Below are 13,250 nucleotides of genomic sequence, written 5' to 3'. Positions count from 1 at the left end.
GACGCTTTGGTAACTACGGGGTCAAGAAGTGTCAAATATTTCTGTTTTTTTTTCATTCAAATATTGTTTATTTAACAATTAATTGGCAGAAATTTCGCTAATATAAGTAATCACAGTATTAGTAGATACGTAGCGATTACAAAATTTAAATACTTATTATAAGGCAGTAATAGTGGTTATATTCTATTTCTGTTGTTGTTTTAAAATTTTATTTTTAAATCAGTAATATACTAGAGAGAGAGAAGCTTCACGTTTTGTGTAAATGGGTGATATAGGGACATTTCAGTATACTTTAGGAACAACCCTGACATAGACAAAAAATTTCTCTCGTTTATCGTTTGTGCCTCCTACTATTATCATGCAAGAGATTAAAAATTTAGGGCTGAAATAAAAAAATAATCAGTACAAAATAAAATGGCTCGACGAACCAAATAGCTTTTGGAATGTATTAAGTAGGTTGTGTGTAATGACAGGTACAGTTGCTGCTATATCATGTACCTGTAGTCGACAATTTGGCTGACGAACGGTTACCTACAGGAAAATCACAGCAAACCTGTAATGCCTTCGAGGCAATATAAATACCAAATGGTCGTATTGCTTCTCATACTTTAGTCTGGATTTGGCAGGTAACAGCTCGGAATTAGCTTCATTTGCAGCCTTCAAAACGGCTTCGGGAAGTTATTCGTCGGATGAATCCATTAATATTATTGTATCGGATTCGGTTTAATGTGGTTTAATTTAAAAGAAGATTGTTCTTATTCGGTCACTTCCAAGACGTTTTGAACAACTTTGACGTTTTAGTAACAATTACACGCTTGGGTTGTCATAGCAACTGATATCAAACCAGTTTTGATATTTGTTTCTCCTTTGAAGAATGTCACTAGTTTCAAAACTAAAATGCGTGCGGGAAAGTGGGTTAAAACGCACGGTCGTAGAAAAAAGCTTTTACCGGACTATCACAATAATTTTTCGGCTTGGTCGGACAAAATGAGATTTTCTGACCTAAAAATGAACCGGAAAGTACTAATTTCTAGCCCGTTTTAAAAAAACTTTGTTACCTAAATCAACTCAATTTTGGTTTGACAAAGATATCTTGCTCTAAAATAATAACAACTAACTATGCTCTCCTAATAATTTATATTTTGTCGGCTTCTCACTTTACCGACTTGGTATGGAAAGTCATCAGGAATCGTGGATTTTTTGTGAAATATATAAACGTTTAATTTGCTCGTATCTCAAGAAAAGAGGAATTTGACTTTCCCACACTAATGCCGTACCCTGTACTTTTCTTCTGGTTAAAATCCAATTTATTTTATATCTCAAATTGCAGATGTTGCATTTAATTATAATATTTTGATAAAAAACAACAAACATCTTAATCATCGTAATGTTTAGATCCTTTTCAATAACAATCATCTAACAATAATTTTTACATCGTTCTAGGCCACAATGTCTGTTGCCAACCAAGTGATTATAACGAAATAAAACATGATGTAACAAGATTTTATTACTATTATAGTAAAGAATGATAAAGTATGGTATACTTTGGTATCTTTCGATAACATTTGACATTTACATTATCCGCACTTTTTGTAAAATATTACTGAGTGGAATGCTTTTTAAAGATTTTGTACTTATACGATCATATGACTATGTGATAATTGAAATGTCAACTTTTTCATCAACTAAATATTATCACAGTTACTCAATTTAGATAATTGATTAAAAGTCATAATTAATTAATAACAACGTTAGAATATGGTGATATCAATTGTGCCGTGTAAATAAAAGTATTTAAATATGAAAAATCTGCACTACTCATTCATATTTTGTTTCCATTTTTACCTTGATAGATCATTAAACCCATGAATTGAGTTATTATTATTACTAGAATACACTTAAAAAACTATAAAAAATACTTCTGATCAAAATTCAATGGAGAGACTTTCATGCTTTGGCAAATCGACCGCCACCCCTAATCATTTAATTTGCTTAACAATTAAGTTTGATTTGATCAAAATTTTATTGATCCTTTAAGAGATATGGTGTGATTTTAAAACTATTTTCTATTCTGTATTTCAGTTTTTTGATATTGGTATATTTCTAAGAGTTAGTTCTCCTCGCATGATATATCTTGTATTTATTTTTTGTAATTCAGATCATAATTTTCAGATGTCGATTTGGAAGAGTTAATTTCTGAAATTATACATGCCAGCAACAGAGGAGTGTCGGCTGTGAGAAATGCAACTGGAGAACCAAATTGGAGTTTTGGGCAATCGCTTTTCTTCGCGAGCACAGTCGTGACAACAATAGGTGAGTATTTTTTTGTTCCGTATAAAGGTACTGATCCATTCCAACTACATTCCCGTGGATCAGTTGTTTCTGATATGATGCAGTTTTAAATTTTTCAGGTTATGGTCACGTAACGCCTCTGAGTAGAACTGGTAAAGTTTTCTGCATGTTGTATGCGATGGTTGGCATTCCTTTGACATTGGTACTTCTTTCTGCATTAGTGGAAAGACTTTTGGTACCAACAATTGGAATACTACAATGGCTTAATTCGCGACTTGGTCATTTGTATCAACCTTTTAATATTAGAATAATGCACCTTATGATTATTGGTAAGTACATAAATGAATATAATTCAGCTTTATACAGAGTGAATTTTGTAATATTATTTGTCTTTTATTATATGTGAACATATAATACAATGAATAATGTTTTCAGTGCTCATCCTGGTATGCTTTTTCCTGTTGCTTCCGGCCGCTATATTTGCTACAATAGAACCAGAATGGGACTATTTAGATTCGATATATTATTGCTTCATATCCTTGACAACCATAGGTTTAGGGGATTACATACCTGGTGATTCATTAGATCAGCCTTACCGTCCGCTCTACAAAATAGCAACAACTTGTGAGTAATAAAAAGTATATATAAAAATTATTGAAACAACCTAACCTAACCAGTATCGTCATATGTTTGAAAACTTCCCTAATTGAATTCAAATCCAAAATTTTAACAAGCGATACGCTCGTTGGCGATAGAAATCTGAACAAATGGAAGCTACAATATTTCCATCATAAATATTGAACTGAATAAATTTACTTTTCGAATATATTAATTAGAAGTGGCTACTTCTGGTACACCGTTCTAATTTAAGGTTAAGAAAAAAAAACAGCTCATCGAAAATTGTATCGCAAAGTCATCCTAACGAAAAATGTAAAATGGAGCCGTATTGGAACCTCTTTTTTAAAAGTATGGAAAACACATATTCAATGATACTAATCTTTTTTGTATTTATGGTAGATTAATAATATACAACAAACAAAAAAGTATGTACCAGGTCTCCAGAGAGTGGAATCTCAGAAATTGTTAAATTGAAGTCAATTTCCTAAATATTTAAAATGACCTTTAAATTATTCTCCGTGGTATTATCATAACAAACGGTTCGTTGGCATTCAGTAACTAGCGTTTTCATTGCATAAATATTTGATGTATTTTTTTATCAAAACTTTTCCTTTGTTATTCTCTTTTTATTATTGTGCTTTTAACAACTTAACGGGAGTAATATAAAAATTTAACGTCGTTTCTGTTGCAGGTTACCTATTTTTGGGCATAACTATAATGATGTTAACGCTAGCAGTATTCTACGACATTCCACAACTCAATTTAGGTTTACTCTTTACGGTTAAAGGTGATGAAAGTTCTGAAAAATTACGTTTGGCTTCTTCTGGTCACGATATTCATTACGGAGCTAATACTTTAACGCAACAAAACGAAGAAGAAAATACTCATAGACAAGTAGTAAGGGTTAGATCTCGACGGAACGACAGTCCAAGTCCAGAAGATTCTGTTTTGAAGATGATTCCATAAAAAATAGTAGAATTACAATCCATTACGTTTAGGTGAAAATATTTGAACCCGTCATTTCGAAAAAATATGTAAAAAAATATTTTTCATGACTCAAGTAAAATTTATATTTTACTGGATGATTTGGAAATTTTTGTTTATAGAATTTTCATTATATTAGTTAGGCATGATTCCAGTATTTTAATTTATCATTTTCTCCGAAATACTTCACAGTAGTTTTGATTCCGGGTTTTACAGATTTCATGCTACTTTTATAGATCTAGTGCATTTGTGTTATCTGAAAATTATTAACGAAACTATTACTTTGCATATTATTCTCAAATTAAAGTCAGTTAAAAGCTATTTTCCGATTCTTTCTTAATTTACGATACAATTTCACATGTGCAATTATTATGCTTATTTGGCAATATGATTGTCGACGTCTTTGTAATTGACAATTTTTTTCTGTGGGGGTAATATTCAGGCTATATGGTTGGCACATTGCAACTTCCCAATTAAGTTCAGTTAGTTTTTATTAAGGATGTGTCGGGCCTGAAATTGTCTTGGAGGAACACAACGCCAAATCCGAACGTTTATTTTGTATTTACTTCTGTAATCTGATCAATTGTTGGAAGCATGATGATTGTAACAGGTTTCAGCATGATGATTGTAACAGGTTTCAGCATTTACAATCTCGCCAAAAACACAGCATCAACTGAAGGGTCTGTGTTGATTCACCACGCTTCGACCACGATCACTTGGTTGTAATGTTTTCATATTTAATACATTTTTTAGCACATCTTCAAAATTACAGTAGAACTATGAGGTAATATCACAATGAACCAACTTGTAGGTAATTCATTAGAAAGAGACTTCATTCAATAGTCCGCAAGATCCTCTGATTTAAGGCACATTTGTTTTTGAAGGGTGATTCGAAAATTATCACCAACAAAAAAGGTGCGCCAATGCAATCTATGACGCCATGATATATGCCAAAAATGAAGATGATCTTCAAAGGTTATAAATCTCACAGGAAAGCAGTATAATATGACTATCCCGACTGTAAAAATTATGTGCATGACAACATCAAATAAGCCCACGATGTAAATTAGAACTAGAAGATCAAATAATACAACAGAGAATTAAATTCATGTACCTTGGTATTAACATAACAGTTATGGAGACGTAGAAGACGTGGTAAAAGGACAAGTAACCAGAGCAATCAGAGCAAATAAGGATGTCTTCAGAACTTAATACGGCGAAATAATTTTAAAAGCAAAAATTATACCTATACTTCAGAAACAAGACGAAACACAAAAATGAAACAACACTTTGAGACCACAGGAATGAAAATTCTCATGCGAATCTCGAGAAAAACACAACCCTACCGAAAAAGAAACGAAAATATCAGACGATCATGAGATGTATTAATAAATGAATATCTCAGCATAAGGAACAATGCAACCAATTTATAATTCGATTGACAAACGATACACTGGTAAACACAGCAAGGGATAAATCTCCAATAGGAGCACAAAATAGTCGACCACGAAAGTGGTAGAGTGACACCTAGAGTCGGAATAAGGAAAGATATCGAAAATAGGTGATAGACCTATTATGGAAGAAAGAAGTTTGAAAAGCAAAATCTTCTATACAATCCAATTATTCTCAATAGCATTTTGGCAAGTTTCTTTTAATTTACTTTATATGTAAAAAATAAGGGTACATTAGTAAGCCAAATGTGTTGAACAAAAATAGACGTGGTTCAGCATGTCCTTGAAATCATTTTTTATTTCTCAAGAAATAGGTTTATTTCAAGTATCTCAGATTTTAATACGGTGCATGATGCATTTTCTGTAGCCAACTCAAGTCATTTGTGTAGGTTTATTTATGAACCAAAATTTGTAAGTAAATAAACTATAATGTCTTTCCAATTATTCTTAAACATACATTCAACCACCATATTGTATAAAATTTTTTTTCTATCACAGTTTCCATATTAGCGATTTTTTATAACGTCAAACTTATGAATATCTCTAAATCTACTAAAGTAGTCCAAGAAAATGGATCCCCAAATGACAATTCTGAATAAGTTACTACATTTTTAGAATAAATTACCAAGAAGTGTCCGAAATAGATGTCAAGAACTTTTCTAAATCATTTCCTAGGTAGGCGCGAAGACCATTAATAAAAAGTGTTTTTTCTGATTTTATGAAAAACGATAATGGGTCGAAAAAACTTTAATTTCAGAGAATTTTCTTTAATTATTATAGCAAAGTTAGAACAAATTGAAATTTTCAAATTCAATTTTAATAATTTTATCCAATAAAAAATCTTTTTTTCAGTATTTTCTGGATGATACAGTAGTATGCTTAGGAGCAAAAGAAGTTTTTTCATTTTAAAATGTTAATTTGTTCTAAACAACTTTATGCAAATTTAATTCGTAATTTAGCAAAATTTGATTTTTTTTATGCTGTAATTATCATCCTTTACACTCTAGCCTCCGTAATTTTGTAAATATAAGTAATCAGTCAAACTTTGAGGAGCTATTTTTGTCTGCAATTTAAAAATCTATGTTGATTTATCTTTTTTATTCCTACCCGGCCAGGACTGAAAAATTATTGACATATCTATTTGAGACACTTCAAAATAACTTATTGAAAATTAGCATTTGAGGACCCAATTCCTTGAACTCACATTTTGCAACAACCATCATTTATTATTGCCACTTTTCACATGATGTTTCAATTCAATTTGGAATAAAATATTAATTTGATAAAGCAAATATTAGAAAGGTAGGTTATCTACAACCAAGTAACATACATTCAAATATTATTAAACTAGCTTTATAATATGATTGGATATAGAGATATTTACCTTTATATAACCATTACAAAGGTGTAAGTGTTATTTTAAATCTTTTAATTCCCATCACTAGCACATATCTTATAACATCAATTATTAGACATATAAGAGGCCTCTATAAACAAATAAAATTGGATAGAATAAGTAGTATTTAGTGGATAGAGAATTACCTAAATATTAAAAAGAAGTATTTACTATATAATATATATATATATATATATATATATATATATATATATAATATATATATATATATATATATATATATATATATATATAATATATATTAAATTTTGAGATAGTAAAGAGATATATTGAAAATTTAGTTTAAACATTAATAAATCGGTACTGGTACAATTAAAACACCAATTTTTAGCACTATAATTTATTATAACAACATATTTTAACGAACAATGGATTCATATTGTATATACCATGTATTTACCTTTTTAAAGAGTTGACTGACGCTATTATCACTAAGTCACCTATATACAACACACAATTTTTTACGGAACATAGGAATGTCAATATTAAATCAAATCTACCATTGTACATTTTAAAAGTTTGTATAAATTTTAAATATAATTAAACATTAAACATTTCGACCCTACTTTGCTCAAATATGGATATATCCAATACTCAAACAGTAAAGAACAAACTTGGAAAGGTTTACGGATACACTGAAATAAGAAATTTATTAAATTTAAAATATATTTTACAAAATATGTCACAAATACTTTAAATCAAAAAAGTGTTATTAGTTTTCACCATCCTTAATTTGTCCTAGTGGTCACGACAGCATTTTTGCTGAAATGTACTCATCCATAAGCAATGGGTTTTTCAAAAAGTTTTCCTTTTGTGATGAATAATAATTTCGCAAATCGTTATCTTTCTGTTTTTGTTCTTGAGAAATAGTTGCTTAATCATCGACGCAAATGCGAGCCAAAGATGAATGCCACTTCATTAAGTACGATTTACAATATTCTAGTCCAGTAATCCAGTCCAGTGCTGAACTGAATCATATCTTCCCCATTATTCTAGTTATTCAAAAAAACGCTAAGATCGGCATGTCTTGATGTTTGGAAAATTCCGAAGTGATATCCTCAGTTAACTTCATTGTCAGGAATTCCACAAAAAATGCCTGCTCACTGTTTAATGTACATGACCAAGCACTGAATTGGACATTCCAGTGGTACTCGAATGGGCAAGCTGGAATTATAATTAAATCATCCTTCCGATCATCTGGACTGGATTAATTACTGGAATGGTACATTCCAGTGCAGGTTCACATTATTCCAGTAACACTAGAGCAGTTCTATTTAAACAAACAATAGTAGAATAGTTAAAGATTTTAGAATGATTTTCCTGTGTCCTGCAAAATATTTTGAATATATTATACATTTAACTAATATAATATTTTGTATTAATACAGTCTTATTTCAATAATTGTTTGGTAAACAGTTGTGTTAGCTTGAAACAACTTAAAATGCGATAATATAGAAAATTATCTTTTTCTGTTGTATTTTTGTCTCCCGTATTTTTTTTTAGTTATATATTCATTCATACTAATTATGTATTTATTTAGTGGGTGCCTTCAATTTTACATCTATATTTCACCTCAGACTGTTTCTGTAGTTTTAAAAATTTTTTACTCTCATTCTGCGGGTAACCCTTTTCAGGTCTTTGCATTTCCATTGCCTGTAGCTCGCTCATCAGCTACCTCCAAATGTAAATGTCTAAGTGCTTTTCGGAAACTATAACCTAATTTCAGGTAGATCACCTATTACTTGCTTGTGAATCCCACCCAGAACGAAATTTAGATCACAGTTTGCGAACATCGCGCTCAATTTTCGAGGGAAATTTCAAATTTAGAACATGATCTACAAAAACTTTTCTTTATTACTTTCTTGTGTATTAATTCTTTTATAATATTTATTCATTTATTCTAAGTATTATTGAGCAGTTATTGACAATTTACCCAATCACACGAATTTTGCACTGAAGTTTGATACCATTAAACTATTTTTATGTTGATCTGCCGAAAAGTGTAAAAACCGCAAACCTCGGTAACCTAAAAATTACGTCTGATCATGTGAATCAATAGTAGATAATCATGTAACAGGAATAAATAATTTTCAGTTAAAAAAAAACATAAGTAAATGAAACAACCCAACACATCAGCTGATTGTATTCACCAGATCTGTAAGACCTTGGAAAAATAATGATTGATTTCATAGAAAAATCAAACGTTTATTACCAGAAAAATATTATTAAATAATTTAGGCCTACGCAAAAAGCAAAGAAAATAGCTCTCGGAAAACGTTCACTTCTGGCAGAAAAATTGAAACTTTTTATTAAATCGATGAGTATATAGCTTTATTTTGATTTGAAAAAGTAATTGACATATTAGCTGCTTCAATGTTCGTACCTTCTGCGTATATGCGGTAGGAAAACCTGATTTTATTAGACAATTAATTCAATTTAAACAAAAATTACACATGATTCCCTTTGTTTTCATTCACACTACCTACAAATCAGACTGTAGTGAAAAAACCTTATGATTATTTTCTAAATAATGTTAGTTATGAATAAGAGATCTTAATTAAATACCTACTTTCATCATCCCTCATTGAATACTCAAAAATAAACAAAGAGCAAGCGATTTTTTGACTATCTTTTAGTAACGTTGCTGATATTTGCCGAATGTTTTCATACAATCCACTTTTATCAGTTTATACTTTTCTACCCTTATGATTATTATTTATATAGCATTATATGTCTAGTAGCAAATGGTTAGCGTTTCTCAGTAGTTGTCATTGAAATCCCTGTGCTGCGAATGAAATATTGACTGATTCCTTAGTGCATTACAAATATATTTAGTAAATTATTAACAAAAACTGTTAGAATCTATCCATTTTTTATTCATCACTAAATCTATAGATTCACTAGTAAACCAACAAATATTTATTTAATTATTACATTAACACGTTTTACTATAAATAATAAAAATTTGTTTGAACAAAACATGAGAATTTGATATGTAGTAAGAAAGCAATCGAATTCTTTTACTTTACTCATAGTAATTTCCATTTCGGTCTATTCGTAAAAAATCAGATTGTTCTGTGTAGTCCTAGGGGTGGAAACATGTTCAGGTAGCACACATGAAAACAATGCCTTATTTTCTCTTCATACAATCATTTTTTTCTGCTAGAATTAGGATTTTTACCGCACATGCGCAGAAAGTGCGACCATTGGGGAAGCTGATCATTTTTTTCTTGGTTTTTAAGTGGTACAAATAGACATAATTAGATGGAACAAACTGAAAAAAATCTATTTACTCCTTGATTTCCATTTTCTTGCAAGATGTATAGGTTTTCCGACAGTACGGTATTTCATTTGTGCGGGAGGGGAAACCATGTGCGATTTTAATATAAAATGAATCATTACTATTCCGGGGTATTTCCAGTATCTATCATCTCTCATGAGAGGATTATATTATATTGTGACTACGACCAGATTGACTCGATCACTTTCCAAACAAAAATGAATGTCATCCGGGTGAGTTTTCGAACATTCTTGATAGCTTTGACCAACCATAGTTTCCAAAAAGTCCTCTACTTACACTTACATTTATCTTAACCCTTCTTTCAGGTAGCTTTTATTGAATTTAAATGAATATCCTCAATTATTTCTGTATATGTCTGAATACTTGATCTAGTTGATATCCATTCAATTTACATAATTGCTTCCCTATGCTACAAGGTGTGATAAAAAATACAGTGAATCATTTTATTAAATACAGTAAAATACGAGATTTTAAGTAATCCTCTTCAAAGTGCTGATCTTGGCTAGCACGGCCCGTATCCCATAACAATAATTACAAGCATATATGGAAAACTCTTAAAAAGGCTTTCATCTTCTTTATCATGGCTTTCTCATTGGCATTGCCAAGAATGAAGTCAAAACTTTCCATTTGAATATCCGAACTAGAAATTGCTTGGTGCTAAATCTGGTGAAAGACAGGAAAACATTTAGCAGACAAAACTTATGACACTTGATTCAACAATTTGTGGCACGGCGCGATGTCATGATGAATAAAAAAGCTTTTGGTTATCTGCTTTTAATATTGGAGGACGTTCTTGTCGTTTCTCGTTCTGTACTGATTGATATCCATTTGTAAATCGCCCACATCACTTTAACACTCTCTTCAAAGTTCTGCATTATACTTTTAATGCGAGATCTTTCAGGTTTCAAACTCAATAAACAAAGGTATTAGACATACCAGTTGAAATAACTGAAGCGTTAAATAACTGCTCGCTCATGTATTTTTTATCAGACCTCATATTTTTTCAACATACAGAGTATCCTAATGATTGTTTCATCACTATTAATCTTGTTTCATATTGTTTATTATATATTTAATATTAAAAATATAATTTTGTATGTTTCTTCTTCTGGGGCCATTTCAGGACTCATCGAATTGTTGTTAAATCTCCTATCCCAACTTTTGCTAGGTTAGATTAGTCCACGTTCTTATTATATTATTACCTATATTTACGATTTATTTATATTTCAAATTTCTTTGTTCCAGTATTTTTCCTTATCTCCACTCTAGTAAATAATCATCACTCTTCATCAAAAAAGGAATTTACCTTTTATTTCCAAAACCTACCTGAAACTCTTTATAACAATGATATGTGTGAATACAAATATAATAAGTTAGAAAGAAACTTCACACTCAAGCTTACAATTGATCTATTCATACGAGGTAAATAAAATTTTTATTATTAACTACTTTAACGGCAATAAGGTATTTGTATACAATACAATAAATCCACTTTTCGTCGATAACCCAACTAGAAGTTTCATGTTTAAAGGAAATTAACTGTCAATTGTTATATTTTTAATTTATTAAACACTCAGTTCATTTTGTTTTGAGCACCCTTCAACACAGTATTTTATATATTTTTATAAAGTCATACATATTATTATATACTGATGATTATCTTTTTAATAGAGGGTGATATATATTTATTAGTATAAAGATATACTATATATGTAGAATAGGAATCAACATGATGCAATTATTTGTGGACCAAATAAAATATATTGAGAAAATATGTTTTTTCAATTATACCATATTCCATAAGTTTTCTTTTGAACAAATTAGGTAAAAACTAGTTAGTGGCTCAATTTTTGATTTTAAAACGAACTAGTGCAGTATAAAAATCTCATCCCTAAATTTAACCCCTCTTTCGAGGACGGCTGCAAATTAGAATTCAAAGATATTTCCATTATATTTTTAATACAAAAAAAACAATATTGTCACTTTTACGTAAAAAGTTGGGATTAATAAAAAAACTCCGTTAAGGCCGTGGACAAAAATAGTCCTGGATTTCTATACTTTAAAAATAAATTTCCTTCTCTTAGCGAAGCCAAGATAAAACACGGCATATTTGTTGAACCTGACATAAGGAAACTCATGAAGGATCCAGAGTTTCTGGCAGCATTAAACGACGTTGAAACAGAAGCCTGGTTGTCCTTTGTAGAAGTGACCAAAATTGTTTGGCAATGACGACAAATCTCCGAAATATCTAAATATTGTAAAAACAGTGTTAACGCTTATCAAAAAATGAGATGCAAAATTTCCTGAAAAAACACTTTTTGCAATCATATCTTATACACAGAGTGAGTTTTATGTATGGAACACCTCAATTATCTCGTAAACGGCTTATAAGATTTTTATAAATTTTTGTGTATAATACTTATTTTTCATCTGATGTTCTATATGCCTAAATGCCATAACTTACATATGGCTACATTTGCGTTATCTCCGCCGAAATTAAAATAATAAATTTAGGTGGTTAAGACTGCTACAATAACAAATTTGATGTTTCAATAAATTATTATTGTTGAAGTTTATTGAAAATCACAATGGATCGTTTATCTGAAAAAGAACGAATTGATATTTTAATGATATTAGGATGTGGTGATATATTATAATTAGATAATGGTTTGAGAAGAGTTTCAATACTTGAAACAATCGGTCGAAGGAGAATGTCCGGGCTTGTGGAGTTTTTTTAGGCCATATATTTTAGGGGGTAAGGCATTGTGAATTTTCAATTTTTTTTGCGTTTGATGGTGAAATAAAAAGTTGTTTTCCCAAGATCGAATTAGATCATTATTTTATTTTTGATAAGAATTCGTAGGGTCTTGTTTAATTTTTTTGTAAGTTGTCTTATCGTTTAATAATTTCATCATTTTAATATTATAATCTTCTGATTTCATCATAACAGTTTTATTAGATTTATCTGCTTTAAAAATTTTCAGATTTCTATTTTTATTTATGAATTCTTTGGTTTTAGTTATATTTTGAGGTTTGATATGTAAGTAAAATTTATAGCTCTATTTTGTAAATTCTAATAAATTTAATTGATTACCGCTATATATTTGAGATGTGGGAACCAAAGAAAAAATTAATTTTTTCTTAAGGGAACAAAGTTCTAAGTTGATTTTATCCTTATTTTGATATT

The 13,250-nt window shown here is 30.0% G+C and overlaps 1 protein-coding gene across 3 annotated transcripts in view; it reads left to right on the top strand.

The window, feature by feature from the left end:
• The window catches only part of LOC130900798 (potassium channel subfamily K member 1-like), a 48,094-nt gene extending 42,837 nt beyond the window's left edge, over positions 1 to 5,257 (top strand). For all 3 annotated transcript variants that reach the window (XM_057811675.1, XM_057811674.1, XM_057811673.1), the window contains 4 exons: positions 2,173 to 2,313; positions 2,412 to 2,621; positions 2,728 to 2,916; positions 3,602 to 5,257. In XM_057811675.1, coding sequence (XP_057667658.1) covers positions 2,173 to 2,313; positions 2,412 to 2,621; positions 2,728 to 2,916; positions 3,602 to 3,876 — 815 coding nt within the window. In that variant the 3' untranslated portion in view covers positions 3,877 to 5,257. The remainder of the gene's footprint in view (positions 1 to 2,172; positions 2,314 to 2,411; positions 2,622 to 2,727; positions 2,917 to 3,601) is intronic.
• The last annotated feature ends 7,993 nt before the right edge of the window (positions 5,258 to 13,250 follow it).

Source organism: Diorhabda carinulata, chromosome X (assembly GCF_026250575.1).
Source record: "Diorhabda carinulata isolate Delta chromosome X, icDioCari1.1, whole genome shotgun sequence".
Taxonomy (NCBI): Eukaryota; Metazoa; Arthropoda; class Insecta; order Coleoptera; family Chrysomelidae; genus Diorhabda; species Diorhabda carinulata.
The sequence above is the reverse complement of the archived record's forward strand: the minus strand, read 5'-3'. Positions and strand labels throughout refer to the sequence as shown.